Genomic DNA, 19176 nt, shown 5'->3' with positions numbered 1-19176 from the left:
TCTTTTATAGCAGGCAGTAAATAAACCTGCTCTTTGTCCTGGAAAGAGACATTACCTCATCCCTCAAGGGTTTTTTACCGCAAACACAACCCTGAGAAATGGCCTAAGTAAAGAGTGGTGAGAACCTTGCATACTCAACAAGAATATCCAGGGCCCATGACTTCTCTTGAAATAATCGCAAGGACTGAAGAAATTTGCAAAAGGAATAATTCTCTTGCCTTGTGAGTCAGTGTTTTTGTTTGTTTGTTTGTTTTTTTAAATTAAACTTTTTATTTTGAGGTAGATTCGCATGCAGTTGTAAGAAATAATAGATTCATTGTCCTCTTTACCCGGTTCCCCCAATGTTAACGTATCGCAAAACCGTACTATGATATCGTAACTGGGATATTTACAGTAATACAGTCAAGATACAGAACATTCTCATCACCACAAGGATCTCTCATATTCCCCACTTCCTTCCTCCACTCCATGCCCTACTTAACCTCTGGAAACCACTAATCTTGTTTTCCATTTCTATAGTTTTGTCATTTTCAAAAAATCTGTAAGTGAAATCATGCACTTTGTATGATTTTGGGGATTGGCATTTTTCACTCAGCATAATTCTCAGGAGATTCATTCACGTTGTAGGCATCGATAGTTCATTGCTTTTTTTTTTTTTTTTTTTTTTTTTTTGCTGAGCAGTATTCTGTGTTTAACCATTCACTCATTGAAGGACATCTGATTGTTTCCAGTTTTGACTGTCGTGAATAAAACTGTTAAAAACATTCATGTATAGGTTTTTCGTGTGCGTATGAGTTTTCATTCCCCTGGGATAAATGCCCAGCAGTTCCGTTGTTGGGTTGTATGATAATTGCATGTTTAGTTTTATAGGAAACCGTCAAGCTGTTTTCCATAGTGGTTTTAAGTTGGAAACTGAAATTGACATCAGTGTGGGTTCATTATTTTTAATAGCTGTAAGTAGGTATAGGAAATACATTTATATCTTAGCTGTATTCACTGAAGGGGCCTAGAAGCAAAGACACCCAGTAGCAATTAGTATACCTAGTGCCGTGCCGTTGCTTTTTAATGCCATTTACCACTGAAAAGAACCAGGACTCTCTGGAGAAATAGATGATTCTCAACAATCAAGGAAGGTGACTTCTTCCCTGGATAAGCTTGGAACATCTTGTGCCATAAAATAAGGAAATGCTCCAAAAATTATATGAACATCTCAAAGGAGTTATCTTGAAGGGGCTTTTATAGATCGAATATGAGAACATTTGAACATCAAAATAAATAAAAATGGTTATGGAGTATAAACAACTGAATAATAATCATGAGTTCATATTGATTGTACATGAGGGAAGAAAGGAAAATGTTTTCTTACACTTGAACACCAACTAATAAATGTAAAAAATGATGGAATTCGAAAATCGACATTTGACAATCACAAAGCAGGCGTCATCACCGGATGCTAAAAACTATTGTATTAAAGTTTGATGAAGAACAGGATATTTACATATCTTCAAATTATCTCCATACAAATTAATAATTACACAGGGCAAATCTGGTGAACACCTCTATTGGCAGATGGTTGTAGTACTGGCCCCATGTGCACCGATTTGCTTCTGTAGTACCCTCCCATATTGACCCTGGATTTGGCTATGTGACTTGTTTTGGCTAATAACATCAGTAAACATGTGCCAATAGAAGATTGAAAAGCATTTTCTCACTGAGACTTGATCACACTTGCTGTCCTGAGACCACCATGAGTAAAAGCCCAAGTTAGCCTATTGGAGATGAACCTACAGGAGGTTAATCTATTAGAACCTATTGGAAAAAGCCCGGATTAGCTTGTCAAAGATAAATCATATCAGTTGAGGTCCCTTAGACTGGCCCCAACTGGATGCAGCTGTATGAGTGATCCCACTTGAGACCTGAAAAACTGCCCAGCTGAGCCCAACCAGAATTGCTGCTCCAAAGAATTGTGAGCAAATACAATAGTTGTTATTTTAAATCGTTTTGAGGCAGTTTGTTACTCAGCAATGGATAACAGATACACCACCTTAACCAAGTAATCAATATTAACACCACCAATAATTGAACACATACTTCACGTGCCTTTAAATGTGACACAGAGGAAGACACAGTATCACTGGTAGGACTGTCATAATAAAGTACAGGCATACCTCATTTTTTTTTTAACACCTACAGCACCTGGTCTTCCTAGGTGGTCTCCCATCCAGGTACTAACCAGGCCTGACCCTGCTTAGCTTCCGAGATCAGAGGAGATCAGGCATGTTCAGGGTGGCATGGCCGTAGATGTACCTAATTTTATCGTACTTCAATTTATTGCAACTCACAGATGTTGCATTTTTTCTTTTTTATCAAATGGAAGGCAAGACTATCCACTAGCAAAAAAAATTACAGCTTGCTCTTTTAATGATATTCACTATTATGGTGGTCTGGGACCAAAACTGCAATATCTCTGAGGTACACCTGTGCCACCAACTTGGTGGCTTAAAACAACAGTTTTAACAATTTATGTAAATGATGTATTTAAACAATTTATTATTTAAACAATTTATTTAAACAATTCTCTCAGTTCTGGAAGCTAGAAGTCCAAAATCAAGGTGTTAGAAGGGCCACACTTCCTTTAAGACTCTAGGTAGAATCTTTCCTTGCCCCTTCCTGGCTTCTAGTGGTGACAGTCAATCCTTGGCTTGCAGTTATATCACTCCAATCTCTGCTTCTGTCATCACATGCCATTCTCCTCAACTCTGTCTTTACATGGCATTTTCCTCTTTTAAGGTTATCAGCCATATTGAATTAGGGCCCACTAGTAATCTCACCTTAATTGTATCTGCAAAGATCATATTTCCAAATACATGCACATTCATAGGTACCAGAGGTTAGGATGTCAATGTATTTTTTGGAGGAACACAAGTCAACCCCTAACAGTCACAAAATCACTTATGTAGTCTTTGTTTCAGAAATGCATGCCTGAATGTGATATGAGGAATCATTGGACAACCCCCAAATAAAAGGATAATCTACAAAATAACTTGCCTGTAGTCTTCAAAAATACTTACATAATGAAATTCAAAGGACGACTTGGGAACTATTCCAGATTAAAGTAGATTAAAGAGACACAACTGAATGCAACATGTGGTTTTGAATTTTTCCTTTGCTATAAAGAATGTTACTGGGAAAATTGATGGAAATTGAATATTGTCTGTAGAGTAAATATTAACATTGTATCAATGTTAATTTCTTGATTTTGATAATTATACTGGGTTTGGGTAAGAGAATCCTTTGTTTTTAGTACATGCTAGGAAAGGAAACTCCTTGAAACAACCAATAATCAAAAAGGATGCTGCAATACATTACTTCGGAAATTTCTGCAGCTTGAACCTCAGGGGAGCCTAATCTCTAATGTCTGTCTCTTGTGCTTTGCTGCATAGCACTGGCCACTCAGTAACACACATTTCAATCATTTTGCTCACACCTGAGAAGGATGCACCTTTAACCTCCACTTGATCTCAATCAGGAATACTCTTGTATGGAAGAGAAAAAGACAAACCAGGCAGCTTGAAAGAGGCAACCTAATCCCCCAGGACGGAAATGTGACATTTCTGTTCTTTTGATTTTCAGAGAACATGCAACACCCCCTCCAGCCCACACAGCTACTGCTTGAACTAACACCTTGCCCTGATATTCTGTTAAAATTTTCCTTTTACTGTTGCAAGATTAGGTTACTACATAAACAAATATCATGAATGAGGATTAAAACAATTTCATGTGAAATTGGTGATGAAACTAACATTTTTAAAAATTAGTTTCAAGTATACAGTACATGGGTTAGACAGTATTTAACATTTAATCGACATTGTTGCGTGTCATTTTCGCGGAAATGACGGTGTGACCAACCCCAAGCTCCGAGCCCTGGGGCGGGTCTAAAACTGCTGGCCTCGGTTTCAGTGAGATCGCGTGCTCTCAGGTTCCCACCCGCAGGTGCCAGACTGGTCGCTGAGCGCTCACTTGGACCCGCCTGGTCCGCGAGACAACAGCGGGTCAGAACCGGAAACAAAACATTGGAGACGTCACAGGGGCGTGTCGTATGTAGATGAGCAGGCGCCAGAGGCTGCCGGTCCTGCTCCGTCTGCACCTCCGCGGCCCGCGGCCCGAGAACGCAAATGCTCCCGGAGTTGTTTTCCCGACGGGGCAGGTCCGGGCGAGCGGCCTCGAAGCAGGGAGGGTGCGGAGTCCACGCGAGGGAAGTGACCGTGCGTGAAGAGCGAGGCGAGCGCGAGGGTTCGGGTGGAGGCGAACCGAGCAACTCATACTTACCTGGCAGGGGAGATACCATGATCACGAAGGTGGTTTTCCCAGGGCGAGGCTTATCCATTGCACTCCGGATGTGCTGACCCCTGCGATTTCCCCAAATGTGGGAAACTCGACTGCATAATTTGTGGTAGTGGGGGACTGCGTTCGCGCTCTCCCCTGACTTGATTTGTACTAAGTATAGACATGGTCGGGCTACGTTTAACTTTATGCTTTCTAGTTTAAACTCATTTAGGTGTTTTGTGAGTTTTTATTTGGGCTTATTTCGCCTAACTGAATCGTAAACTTGCCTTTGCTTACTGTTTTACATTAGTTTTTTTTTTTCGTTTGAGTACCTAGGGCAAATGAGGAAGTAGGAGTCCCAGCTAGTGAGTTGATGCAGGCTGGGAATGAGATGAGGTGAAAGTTGAGTCTTGTCTGTTATACTTTAATACGGAGTTCTCCCTTAAGATTTTATATTGATAGGCCTGGATGGAGGTGACCTTTCGCTCCACCCAGAGACATCGTAATGTGAGATTTAAGTATAATTTCTCTCTTTGGTTTTAAGTCGCTCTCTATTCTCCCACAGAACTTTTCCATTTAAACCAACCACCCTTGACTCTTCCATCTTACTCGTTTTCTGCAGTGCCTACTTCAAAAAGATCACATTGAGCTCAACTTCTATTTTTACTTAAAACATTAAGAATATTGTATAAGCCTTTCCGGACTAGGTACCAGTCTTTTCCTCACTGATCTACAGGCCTGACCCACTTCTGCGGTTTCACCTATCCTCCACTCATTGCAATAAACCCTTCATCTCTCAGTCCCAGGCCATTCCCAAGGCCTTGCCCGCTCCCGTTCCTCTTTCAGCATTAAGCATCACTAGAGAGAAACCCTGGATGGTCCGTGCAGGGCTTTTTCTCTGCAGATAGGAATCTTCCTGTTTCACCTTTGGGTTTGTTCTCCAAGCACGAGATGATAGATGTGTTTATTGAATGCCACAATTCAATACCAGTGAATGGAGTGCTATTTTTATTAGGGGCAAGCAGTGAGGTATGTAATAATGTTTCCACTGTTCTGGAGGTGCAAAGTAGAATCTTTCCTCAGTATGTCCATGAGGGAGTTAACATACATGCTTTATCTGGTTTGTTTGATTTGTTAGAAGACCCTTGCAGTGTGGTAGTCAACTCATATTAAGCAACACTCCTCCCTTGCTGCTTCCAGTCTACCCACACCTCAACAAGTACTCTAAAAATGTAAGAGGAAACAAAAGAAAAAAAACTCAATGAAAATGAAAGGGGCCAAAGGATGTACCATCCTTTTCCCCCAAAAGGCCACTTTAGTACAAACAGATTTAGCTGATGGATATGTGGAGCACTGTATAGCTTTCTGCCTTGTAGTTGTTCGCTCTTAGCATTTACACAGCATCTTCATGTTTCCAAAGCACTGTACCAACATTTATTAATCCTCACAACATCCCTGTGAGGTAGGTCAGTATGTCCTTTATAGTAGAGAAACTGAGGCAGAGAGAGGTTAAGTGAACCTGCCTGAGGCCACAAGGGTCTGCATCGAATCCAGAAGCTAGGGCTTCATCCCATGTTCACCCACTGGTGAGCATCACATGGGCATATTTTCACCAGTGAGGGTGACATGAAGGACAAAACACACACATCTCTTAGCCAACAGAAAAAGTCAACAGTTCAGATGGCATCAGAGAACATCAGTTAGACAAACATTAACCAGTACAACAGTGAGGCAAGAGAACATGCTGCAGAGGAAGCTGGAATATTCGTGACTAGCCATGGGACCTAGAACAGGCACTTTTCAGAACGGTTTGGGAAGATGGACACACTAGGAACCCATCTGAGGATAATCAACCCAAATGCCTGCGGTTTCCAAATTCTAGAAGTTAGAAAAAGACATTGGAAAAATCCAACCACTCAATCTAATTTTAAACTAGCTATGACACAATGTTCATTCACATTAGAAAGGCCAATATTTATAATGTAACTACTGACAGTATCCTTTTTGTACCCTTATTCCAAATATTGCAATTTTCTCCCATCAAGTGCTGTTCCCTTTAGCTGACCTCCTTCTCTCCACACTGGCCTAACTACCAAGTAGCTCAATGACATATGTCACATGGTTAATTGGCTGAGCTAGGGATAGAATCCAGGAAATCGTTAACAGACCATATTCTCAGCTCCTGTATTTTAGAAACAGCTGTCTCTAACTTGCCTCTGCCAGATTCCACCTTCCATGAAGTATGAAAAGCACAGAGAAGCAGTTCATTCTTTTGTAAAGGGATAGGCAAATTTGGTTCAATATGCCGCCTTAAAGGAAATAAGAAAAACTAAGACCTGCTCTGTATAACATTATATAGGAGTAGATTATAGCTACTCCAGATTTTAGAGTGATACAATGACCAGAGTTAAAAACCATCACTGTTATCACTGTTTATTTGACAATAGTCGGTTTAGTCTACAAGTTTAAGGCAAACATACTAATGCATTTGCTTTTCTTCAGAAATCATACTTAGAAAGATTACATAAAGTCTGTCCCAAAACTTCTAAGAAATATTAAAAATAAATCTGATTAAGATGCTTTTTTTTTTTAACCAGGATACAAGAATGAACTAAGGTGGTATACAATTTTTTTTTTAATAAAATTAAAAAAAAAAAAAGGCAATGGCAATCTTTATCTCGTTTGAAGAATACATTTTGAAAGAGTTAAACTTCAGAAATTACTTAAAGGTAAATAAGATTGGCAGCCATAAGGAATACTATTCATAAAATAAACACAGTTATAGAGGCTACTTAAAAAAAAGAAAAAGACTGAAATTTGGGCTTTTGAAGAGGAAGAGCGCACGATGAGTGACAACTGCCCTGGGGAGCAGCACGCAGGTGCTGGAGTGCAGCGTTTACCACAGACTGGCAGCACCTGTGGACGGCACCACTTCATGTTTCTCAGAAAAAAGGACAGAAGATGCACTTTGTCAGCTGTTTCTTTTGTTTACAGTGAGCAGTAAATGCCTAACATCATTAAGAGAAAAATAAAATCTGAAGGAAGGCAGCCCTTTTTTAACCGGAAGGTGGAGTGTGGTTTATGTGTCTCCATTTAACACTGCCAGGCAGTTCTGCAGCAACTGTAGGTTACCCTGAAAAGGAAGGGACAATAAATTATGAAGTTCAAATAGTTTAGAGGAGTCTTACCGAAAATATACAATAGCAGAAATCCCATAACTTTAAATTTATTAAGATATAAGAATTTTGGAACCAGCCATTATATACAAATAAAGGTTTAAAGACATAAAATTACATTTGTTTCATGTATAATATTTTCCACATATTAGATTCTTCAGTAAATTTCCATCTAAACAAGTATCTGTTTTGAATTATTTGGCATGTTCTAATGAGGGATAAAATATGCCCTTTGTGTCCAAGTTAAACTACTGAATGTTTCCTGACTACAAGATAGGTTCTTATCACTTTCCTTTAGCCATTAAATTATATATTAGCATAGATTTATAGCAGTTTTTATAAAAATAGTAAGATAACATATAAAAGTATTCTATAAAATTTATATCCAAGTACCCATTTGTAAAACATGTATGTGAACTGGCATCCAAATTTAGAGACTGTAAAGACAAATTTAAGTATATTTAGGTTACATTAATATATAAATGGGGGTTAAGGATAACCTCTTCCTTAGAGTACAAAGTGAACTAAAATGAATAAAGAATGGCGGATTTAGAAAATGACCATTGGCAACCATCACAATAACTGATTCCGGCAAAAATCATAGAGTCTAAAAACAGTACGCAGCTAAAATGCCAATACTAGAGCCATTAGCTATGTGCAGCTACCCACATTTCAAATGTTCGATGACCATATGAAGCTAGTGGCTACATAGTGGACAGTGATTAGATAATATTTCCATCATTGCACAAAGTAGACATCACTTTAACCAAATGATCAAAGTTAACATGTGTCTGCTGAGATGATGCAGTGAGATCTGAACATCATTCCTGTGGTATTTCTGCCTAAAGTGCATAACCTAAATCCAATAAGTAGACAAACTCAAATTGAGGAACATTCTGTAGGCCTGTACTTTTCAGTATCCAATGTTATGTTATGTTATTTCAGTATCCAATGTTATGTAATACAAAGACTCAGAAACTTTTCCAGATTAAAGAAGTTTAAAAAGACATGTGCATTGAATACAAACATTATCTTGAATTTCCTTTTCACATAAGGACATTATTGAGACAACTGGTAGAATGTGAATAAAGGCCTGTGGATCAGATAAGCATTGTGCCAGTACTTATTTCCTGATCTTTATTATTGTAACAAGGACTTAAGAAAATTACTTGGTTTTAGGAAATTCACATTGAAGTGTTTAAGAGTGAAGAAGTGTTAAATTTGCAACTTACTCAAATGGTTTAAGACAAAAATAGGTGTGTACAGGGGTGTGTGTGTATGTGTATAAAAGTGAGGCGGGAGGAAGAGAGGGAGAGGAAGGACAAAGCAAATGTGACAATATGTACATTTAGGGAATCTGGGTGAAGAGTATCCAGAAATTCTTTTCTTACAACTTTCTGAAAGTCTGACATTAAGTAAACATAAACATTTAAAAAATTTAGGTGTTTAGGTTAATGTCAATTTTTGCCAATATAATGACAGAACAGTGACAAATGACTTTGAGCCTATCTATAGTTGTAAAATTATCTTCTTAAAGGTACATTCCTCAAATGGGACTGCTCAAAAAGATGCACGTCTTGCACTCTGACACAATGCCAAACTGCTCTCCAAAAGGGTATGCACTAACCCACAACCTACACCAACAGGGTATATAAAGACTCACTTCACACCCTCATAGTCGGCATCATCACATTTTTTTTATTGCCCTTATTATATACTTTATACTTCATTAAGAGAATCTGAGACTATTTGCAAGGACACAAAAGTGACCTAACTAGTTTTTCTGTTGTAACCAGACTTCAAGTATGTAGCAACACATATTCCCATTATAATAAATAGAATCAAAGTAGTTTCAAATCATCTTGCTGTAAATTTAACTTATTTAGTCTTTTTGGAATAACTTATGTGGATTCTGGGACCAAAATGGGACTCTGCTCAGACTTAAAAAATCATTAAGAAATCTTAGACAACAGACCAGGGTTTCCAAACCCTGGCAACCTTGAACATTTGGGGCTGTATTCCTATCTTGTGGGGGTTGTCCTGTGCATTGTAGGATGTTTCGCAGCATCTCAGTTGTAACCCACCTGCCCCACTATGTGACAACCACAAATGTCTCTAGAAGTTGCTAAATGTCTCCTGGCAGGTAAAATCACTTCCAGTTAAGAGCCACTGGACTAGAAGAGCTATCAAAAATTTGAACACAGAGAACATGTTTCAGAAAGGATTTGAAAAAATATAAAATCTGGAAACCAGAGGCCGACATTAATCTATACTATAGGGGTCAGCAAACTTTTTCTGTAAAGGGCTGAACAGTAAACATTTTAGACTCTGAGAGACATTTGGCCTCTGTTTCTTGAACTTTGCTATAGTACTGTGAAAGCAATCATAGACAAAGAATAAATAAATGAGCTTGACTGTTTTCCAATAAAATTTTATTTACAGATTAAATTGAAACTTAATGTAATTATCACATGCCATCAAATATTCTTCTTTTTTTTTTTTTAAACCATTTAAAAACATAAACACTATTCCTGGTTCACAGGCTATATAAAAGCAGGCTGTAGCTTGCCAACCCCTCCTCAATCTATAACAAAATCCTAGTTTATAACCTCTTTAAAAAGAACAAAAACAATGAACATTAGAAACCAACACAGGCTTGTCTACGGCCATGCCACCCTGAATAAGCCCGATCCTGTCTGATCTTGGATGCTAATAAGCAGGGTCGGGCCTGGTTAGTACTTGGATGGGAGACCACCTAGGAAGACCAGGTGCCGTAGGCATAAAAAATAAAAAAAATAAGGGATCGTAAGCTAACAAGGTCCTTGCAATTTGTGAGGTCAACCAAGGGTTGCCTCGCCTAAAAAAAAAAAACAGAAAAAAAAAACACCACAAGCTTAGTAAATATAAATCATGCCAACCTCATTAAAATATTTTCTTTTGACAGGGTTATTAGACCAAGAAATCAGACAACATATATTTCGATTTTAATGAAGAGGAATTTGATACTTCTTATATTCTTAATGGATAAAATAGAGAAATAATGGTTGATAATAGTATAAGTAGGTGAATTCATAACTATATAAATAAGTATAACCAAAGAATATTAACTAGTAAGTTAATACCAACTAGCACAGAAAGAAAGGAAGGGACCTAATAATTAGCCTTTTTTGGTACCACGTACTTTTACAATTAGATTAATGAATGTTGATATCTTTGGTCTTGATTAATAAAAGGGAAGTTCATACAAATTACAAATGTCTATCACCTGAAAGGGATAACTGGTATAATAAATACTATATGATCAAATCCATGTTTCTAAAATACTAGCATGTGTTGGGCTAAAACTAGCAAGCTAAAACTTAACAGTCATAAATGTGATCTGCAATTACATTTTAAATATCAAATGCTCAATAAATGAAAAAAATTCTGTCTGCTGCACAATGTGAATATACTTAACACTACTGAACTGTACATTTAAAAATGGTTAAGATAGTAAATTTTATATTTTTTTTACCACAAAGATGAATAAACTTACTAAAAAAATTATAAACACACAAGTATGGGTTCAAGGTTCATAAACTGATGAATAAGAAAAAAAGGTGTGATTATAAGCCAAATCAAGTTGGTGCGATATGACAGTTTAAAAAATCCCTATACATATAAAACATGCTGTAAGAAGAAATGTGTACAATAATCAGTCTATGTATTATTTTAAAAGTGTTTTCATTTCTGGGTGCAATATTTTAAAAGAGCAATGACAGGAGAGTAATAGTATTATAAAAAGCTTTTTGAGGTGTATGGGATGAAAACTATTTAGCCCAGGGATGTCTAGCCTGGAGGACAGAATATATGCAGATAATACAAACTATTTAAATATCTGAAGGGTAAACTAAAAGAGGAATGAAAACCTATCTTTCTTATATTTTAGATGACAAAACTTTGACCAAAGTTACAAAGAAGTAGCTTTGTGTTTAAGCTTTATCAATTAAGATACATAAATGTTATAAATGTATCAAAAAATAACATTGGAAAGTTAAAGTTCTTTAATACTTGTTTATAGTTTTGGGAATTTTGAATACATTTTTAATTTTCAGTCCCTCTGAAGATAGCAATGTTAAGGAAATTTTTAAGGAATGTTTATATTAAGGAAAATATATTTTTTTATACTACTCAAAAAATACTGGTTTCCATATTAGTTACCAGTTTTGTAGAGCTGACCATCAGAGATATTATAGATATTATTCCTGCTTGAATTAGATGATCTTTAAAACCCTTCTCAAGTCTAAGATTCTCCATTTTAAAAATTACCGTAAGGTTTGGGCTAAGCTTTATCTTTATATTAACTACAAGAAAGGGCTTAATTTGAAGTAAACAAATATTGTAAAAAAAATTCTGTAAGGCTAGTTATTTACTAAAACTAAATATTTTTAAGGAGTGAAATAATCTTGGAAAACATAATTCCAATTCAGGAATAGTTCTTACAGTATCCCTTGGAATCAATTTCATAACTGACTTATTTATAAATTATAAGTTCCTTAAATTATTAAATCTTTAATGACACTACCTTTGCATGCTTCAGTTCTAACTCTGCCAGTTCCACTAAATTTTTTCTGAATGCAGCAACTCTTCTTGTCTTAAAATCTATAAGTTCTGTGAACAAAAGAAACTGGGATTAACTATTTAATTTACATACTAGTGTAAAGCATCTTTATGATTAAAGGTTATTGTAACAGTACCTTGTTTTGCAGATTCAGATATTTTTTCAAATTTCTGACAACATAATTGTTGGGATGTTTCAGCCTGCAGAACATCTTTATTTTTCGCTCTTGCTTTATCCAGGGCTTTATTAGCATTTTCATAATCCACTAATGACCTAGATCTTCGATAGAGGAGATCCTATAAAACGGAATGCTTCACAATAATACAAGCTTCATGTTTCCAGTAGTTACATTCGCCACCACCACTACCATATCACCCAATCACGATCAGAGCTCACACTTATACAGTGACTACTACAAGCCAGTTACTTGTCTAAATTTTTTTTAAATGTTTTTTATAATAGCTTTATTGAGACATAATTCATAAGCTATATTTCTCACTTATTCAAAATGCACTTATTCAGTGGTTTTTAGGATGCTCACAGGGTTGTGTAACCATCACTACAATCAATTTTAGAACATTTTCATCACCCAAAAAGAAACCCCATATCCATTAGCAGTCACTCTCCATACCCTCATCCCCTATTAATCTGCTTTCTGTCTCTACAGATTTGCCTATTCTGAACTTTTCATTAAAATGTGGAATCATATAATATGTGACCTTTTGTGTATGGCTTTTTCACTTAGCATAAAGTTTCAAGTTACTCCTTGTTATAGCATGAATTAGTACTTCTTTCCTTTTTACTGCTAAATAATATTTCATTGTATGAACATATTACATTGATTTATCCATTCATCAGTTGATAAGACATTTGGTTTGTTTCCACTATTTGCCTATTACAAATAAAGCTGTTATGAACATTTGTGTAAAGTCTTTGTGTGGACATTTTCAGTTCATTTCTCTTTTATATCTCATTATGTAGGAGTGGAATTACTGGGTCAACTGGTAACTCTAAATAGAACTAACCTATTGTGAAATTGCCAGACTGTTTTTCCAAAGTGGCTGCACTGACCGTATTGAGTGTTCCAATTTCTCCACATCCTTGTCAAGACTTAGCCTTCTTTTTGATTAAAGCTACCTAGTGGATGTGAAGTGAAACCTGTCATTTTGATTTACATTTCCCTGATGGCTAATAATATTGAACATTTTTTTTAATGTATTCATTAGCCACTTGTATATCTTCTTTGGAGAAACATTTATTCAAGTATTTTGCTCATTTTTCAATTGGGCTATATTTCTTTTTATTGAGTTCTAACAGTTCTTTGTATATTCCAGATGCCAGTTGCTTATAGGGACTTACATGACTTACAAATATTTTCTCCTACTCTGTGGGTTTTTTCCCTTTTCCTGATAGAGTCATTTCATACACAAAAGTTTTTAATTTTAATAAAGTCTAATTTATTTTTTGTTTGCTGTGCTTCTGCTGTCACATCTAAGAAACCAATGCCTGTCTCAAAGATTTGTTTTCTTTTAAAATTATGTTATCGGTTTAGCTCTTACATTTGTCTTTGATCTAGTTTGAGTAAATTTTTATACACGATGTGAGGAAGGGGGTCCAACTTTATTTTTCTCATGTAACTTTTCAGTACTTTTTTCAGTACTTTTCCAAGTACTATTTGTTGAAAAGTCTATTCTCTTCCTCACTAAACTGTCAACTTGATAAAGAACACCTACAAAAAACCTACAGCTAACATCATGTTTAATGGTGAGAAACTAGAAGCTTTCCCACTAATATCAGGAACAGCACAAGGATGTCCCATTTCACCATTCTTTCTCAACATTGTACTGGAAATTCTAGCTACTGTAATAAGAAAAGGAAATAAGAAACATACAGATGAGGAAGGAAGAAATAAAACTGTGCACAAATGGCATGACTGTTCAGGTAGAATCTGACAGCAACAGCAAAAAACTTCCTGGAATTAATAGGTGAGTATAATAAGGTTGTAGGATAAAATATTAATACATAAAAGTCAATGGCTTTCTTACATACCAGCAATGAAAAATTGAATTTTGAAATTAAAAATGCAGTATTTATATTATTACCTCATAAAATGAAATAATTTAGGTATTAATCTCACAAAATATGTACAAAATCTATATGAGGATACTACGAAACTCTGAAAAAAAAATAGAACTAAATAAATGGAGAGAGTCCATGATCATGGATATTATAATATTTTAAAAACATAAAAATTAGTTCTTTCCAATCTGATCTATAGATTCAACATATTCCTGATCAAAATCCCAGCAAGTTATTTGTAGATTATCGATAAACTGATTCTAAAGTTTATGTGGAGAGGCAAGACAGAATAACCAAGACAATATTAAGGGAAAAGAATAAAGTTAGAGGACTGACACTACCTACTGTAAGCCTTACTATAAAGCTACAGTATTCTAGACAATGTGATACTGAATTAACAGAATAAAACAGAGCCCAAAACTAGACTCAAATGATCTTTGATAAAGGAGCAAAAGCAATACAATGGAAAGTCTTTTCAACAAATGGTGCTGGGAAAACTGGACATTCACGTGCAAATAAATGAATTTATACACCAGCCTTACACTCTTTACAAAAATTTCCTTAACATGGATCATAGACCTAAGTGTATAATACAAAACTATGAAACACCAAGAATATAACATAAGAGAAAATCCCGATGACCTTGGGTTTGGCCATGACTTTCTAGAAACACCACCAAAGGTGAGATCTACGAAAGAAATAACTGATACACTGGACTTCATTAAAGTTAAAAATTCTCTGCTATGCAAGACATTGTCAAGAGGATGAGAAGGACAAGCCGTAGACCAAGAAAAAATATTTACGAAAGATATCTGATAAAGGATTGCTATCCAAAATATAAAAAGAACTCCTATGATTCAACAATAGGAAAATGAATAACTCAAAATAAATGGGCCAACGACCAATTTTTTAAATAGACACCTCACCAAAGAAGATATATAGATGGCAAATAAGCATTATGAAAAGATGCTTCACATCAGATGTCATCAGGGAAATGGAAACTAAAACAGTGAGATACCACCACACACCTGTTAGAATGGCCAAAATCCACAATATTGAGAACACCAAATGCTGGTGAGGATGTGAAGCAACAAAAACTCTCATTCATTACTGGTGGGAATGCAAAATGGTATAGCCACTTTGGAGGACAGTTTGGCAGAACTAAACATACTCCTTTCCATATAATCCAGCAATTGCACTCCTTGATATTTACTCAAAGGAGTTGCAAACTTATATCCACCCAAAAACCTGTACATGGATACTTATTTTTTTATTTATTTTTCTTTTTATTTATTTATTTTTTTTATGTACATGGATATTTATAGCAGCTTTATTCGCAAATGCCAAAATGTGGAAGACACCAAGATGTCCTTCAGTAGGTCAGAGTATAACCAGACAATGGAATATTACTCACTGCTAAAAAGAAATGTTATCAAGCCACAAAAAGAAAAAGAGGAAACTTAAATGTATATTACTAAATGAAAAAAGCCAATCTGAAAAGGCCCAACTATATGACATTCTGGAAAAGGAAAAACTATGGCAATAATAATTTTAAAAAATCAATAGGCTTTAGGGGGAAGGAAGATGAACAGATGGAGCACAGAGAATTTTTAAGGCACTGAAACTATTCTGTATGATACTTCTTATAATGGTGGATACATGTCATGTGTTGAATGATACATATATTTGTTTAAACCTATAGAATGTACAACATTAAGAGTGAACTTTAGTGTAAACTATAGTCTATTTTTTTCCTTCTTTCACTCAGCAAAATTATTTTGAGACTCGTCCATGTTGTTGCATGTATGAGTAGTTCATTCCTTTTTATTACTGAGTAGCATTCCACTGTATGGCTGTACCACAATTTGTTTATCCATTCATTTGTTGATGGACATTTGGGTTGTTGCCAGTTTGGGCTATTACACATAAAGTTGCTGTGAACATCTGTGGGGACATATGCTTTCAAACACCGGAAACTAGAAGGATCGGATCATAGGATAGTCTATATTTAATTTTTAAAGAAACTGCAGAACTTTTCCAAAGTATTATATCATACTCCCACTGACAGTATATGAAAGTTGTAGTTGCTGTAATTTTTGTCAGATTTTTTTTCATTTTAGCCATTCTAATTAAGGTATTTAGTGATACTTCATTGTAATTTTAATTCTTACAATTAAATTTCAATTCTTTCAATTAAATTTCAATTCTTTCTTGTGGTTACTAAAAAATTTGAATTTACTTTTAAAGCCATGTTCTGTTCTAAAAAGTTATCTATTAACAACTACATATTATAATAAAATAATAAATCTAAAGTCTTCAAAAGTGAACATTTCATTTTATCCCAGCCCATTCAATGTAAATAGTTTATAAGACATAATCTCATTTAAATTGATAGGAATGGTATATTCGCAAGTACCTAAGTCCTCGAAGTTAAAAGGGTTATATACTTTGATAAGGAATGAAAGAATAGTGTTCAAAGCACCACTGATCAAATGGGAATTTTCTAATATCTCAATTTATAAATAAACAGATTTTTCAAAGGTTATTGTTAAACACTGTTTTGATTGTAAGTTTTAGTCTTACAGATTTCTAAAACGAAATTTGAATTGCCTTAAAATAAAACATATCCTTGTTTTATGGATCTCTCACCCTCAATGAAGGACTTATATAGACCATTTAGAAATTCTTTAGCTACACAACTATTATTTCGGGGTTTTGCTTTTGTTTTTGCTGGCACTTTACCTGAACAAATATACCAAATTTATTTTTTAAAAAAAGTTCTAGAGTATACTGTATCAGAAGTTTACAGAGGAAACTTTTATGTGGGTTCCCTGACCTACAATTTCTAAAAAGAAAAAAAAAAAAAACCTTCACACTTGAAAATATAATTTAAAATCAAGGGATAAATCATCTTTAATAATCTTAAGTCTAACAACCTTTAAAGAAATGTCTTTTTGTAAAACAGTCCATTTAAAAAAACAATGAACAATAAAGTTACCTTAGCAGCTTGAGATTCTCTTAAGTAATATTTTAAAAGGTCAGAAAGTTTGAGGTCCTCATCAGCAGACACTCGTGCTTCTATTTTCTGAAAAAGGGAAAAAAATGGGCATTTATTTAATTAGCACTTACATTCTATATTGTTTTCTTAACTACTGCAAAAAAATTAAAGTTAAAAATATCTTCTTTCTACTGGCCTGTTACTTTTCTTCGTAACTCTGATGAGATAATATAGAATCAGTGAATTTAGGGAAAAATCTGTGTCTGACTCAATTGCTTGGCTGTAATATGTTTCAATGTTATCCTTCAGCTTCACTTACATATTCTCTCTTCATTTCAATGGCAATTGATACGTACACATGATTTTAAAACAATACAGGTTGGCAACGGTAAACTAAGTAATTCAAACCAATCCTCTTCCTGAGGACAACCAGAAAACAGTCAATATATTAACAAAATATGCTTGAAGACAACAAAGAATAATAAAACAGATATAGTTAGTTTACGTTGGGATCGAATGGGAAGCAGCCATGCCAGACTAAAAAGATGAGAACTCTTCATTCACTCTGGAGAGACAAAGTTTGATAAAAATAGATATACTCTGTCAACCAAATACAATACGGGGACCTTGTCTGGATCCTGAGTCAAACGAAGTTCACTGTAAAAAGCCATTTATGAGACAACTAGGAACATCTGTATACTGGGTATTTGATGACATTAAAGGGAATCACTGATAATCATTGGCTATGTACTAAAATTAATTTTCATTTTAAAAAAGAGAGATGTGCACAAAGGGGGGAAAACAGAATATGGACTTTTTGGAATAAAAGAACTTTAAGCAATATAGACAATGTTAATATTCAGGAAATCTGGGTGATGCATGTACATGAATTCTTTGTACTGTTTCTGCAACTTTTCTGTTTCTGCAAATTTTCTGTAAGTCTGAAATTACTGTCAAAATAAAAAGTTAAAATACAACCCTACACAACCACCAGAATGACTAAATAAGAAAAGATACCAACTATTACAAGCTTGTGCAGCATGTGCAGCAACCCAATACTCGTATTCATGCTGGTGGGAATGTAAATTGGTACCATCACTTTGAGAAACAGTTTGGCAGTATCTATGAAAGTGTTTCACACAGATACTCTATGATCCACCAATTCCCCTCCTAGTTAGCTACACCCGAAAGAAATGTACACTTATGTTCAACTGAAGTGATACAAGAATGGTCAAAGCAGTGCTATCCGCAAAGAGCTCCAAGCTAGAAACTACCTAAATGCCTACCACAGAACAGATAAATACATTTAGGTATATTCTTGTAATGGAATACTGTACATCAATAAGAATGAAAGAAATATATCTACATGCAACAATATGGATTGATCGTATATATATAATATTGAGTAAATGAAACCAGATAGAAAAGAGTGCATATTACACAATGCATTTATGAAAACAGAACTAATCTATGCCATTAGAAGCCAGGATAGTGGTTACCCTTACAGGAGGTGGTGACTCAGAAGGTAGTTGAAGGGGGACAGGCAACTGGGTTGCTAGTAATATCCCCTTTCTTGATCTGGATGGTCATTACGTGGATGTGTTAAATTTGTAAAATTTCACTGAGATGTACACTTGTGATATGTGCTTTTTCCTCTATGTATAATATACTTCAACACAAAGTTAGAAAAACTTGAAGCTTCTTAAAAAATATTACTTTATGGAGAAATAAACTTATGGAATTTCTTAATCTAACATAAGAACATAAGACACAAAGTATATTCAAAATTGACTTAGATAAATCGATTTAGATGGATTTAAATAACGTGCTAGACTTTGGGTGCTTTTAAATATGGTTCCTCTCCTTATGTGCCTCTCCCCTTAAATCTGAGCTCTAAAACTGCCTGACTAATACAAAAGTGATGCTGTGCCAGTTTTCAGGCTCAGGACTTATAAAACTAGCAGCTTCCATTTCTCATTTTTGGGGATGCTCATTTT

At 35.2% G+C, this 19176-nt stretch overlaps 1 protein-coding gene, 1 non-coding gene and 2 pseudogenes across 2 annotated transcripts in view; 2 read left to right on the top strand and 2 right to left on the bottom strand.

Annotated features, from left to right (window-relative positions):
* Positions 1 to 2184: 2184 nt before the first annotated feature.
* On the bottom strand, positions 2185 to 2303 carry LOC111731177 (annotated as a pseudogene).
* A 2018-nt stretch (positions 2304 to 4321) lies between these two features.
* On the top strand, positions 4322 to 4485 carry LOC111731046. Its single transcript, XR_002776927.1, has one exon. It is a non-coding gene; the product is annotated as a U1 spliceosomal RNA (small nuclear RNA).
* Positions 4486 to 5731: 1246 nt separating this feature from the next.
* SNX6 (sorting nexin 6) overlaps positions 5732 to 19176 on the bottom strand; it is a 45877-nt gene continuing 32432 nt past the window's right edge. Inside the window, exons 11-14 of the mRNA XM_023522416.1 lie at positions 17180 to 17266; positions 12239 to 12398; positions 12067 to 12152; positions 5732 to 7459 (exon numbers count right to left, since the gene is read on the bottom strand). Of these exons, the coding sequence (XP_023378184.1) occupies positions 7406 to 7459; positions 12067 to 12152; positions 12239 to 12398; positions 17180 to 17266 (387 nt within the window). The 3' untranslated portion in view covers positions 5732 to 7405. The remainder of the gene's footprint in view (positions 7460 to 12066; positions 12153 to 12238; positions 12399 to 17179; positions 17267 to 19176) is intronic.
* LOC111731133 lies at positions 10161 to 10282 on the top strand (annotated as a pseudogene).

Source organism: Pteropus vampyrus, unplaced genomic scaffold (genome assembly GCF_000151845.1).
Source record: "Pteropus vampyrus isolate Shadow unplaced genomic scaffold, Pvam_2.0 Scaffold10, whole genome shotgun sequence".
NCBI lineage: Eukaryota > Metazoa > Chordata > Mammalia > Chiroptera > Pteropodidae > Pteropus > Pteropus vampyrus.
Note: the sequence above shows the minus strand (reverse complement) of the source record. Positions and strands in the feature narration are given on the sequence as shown.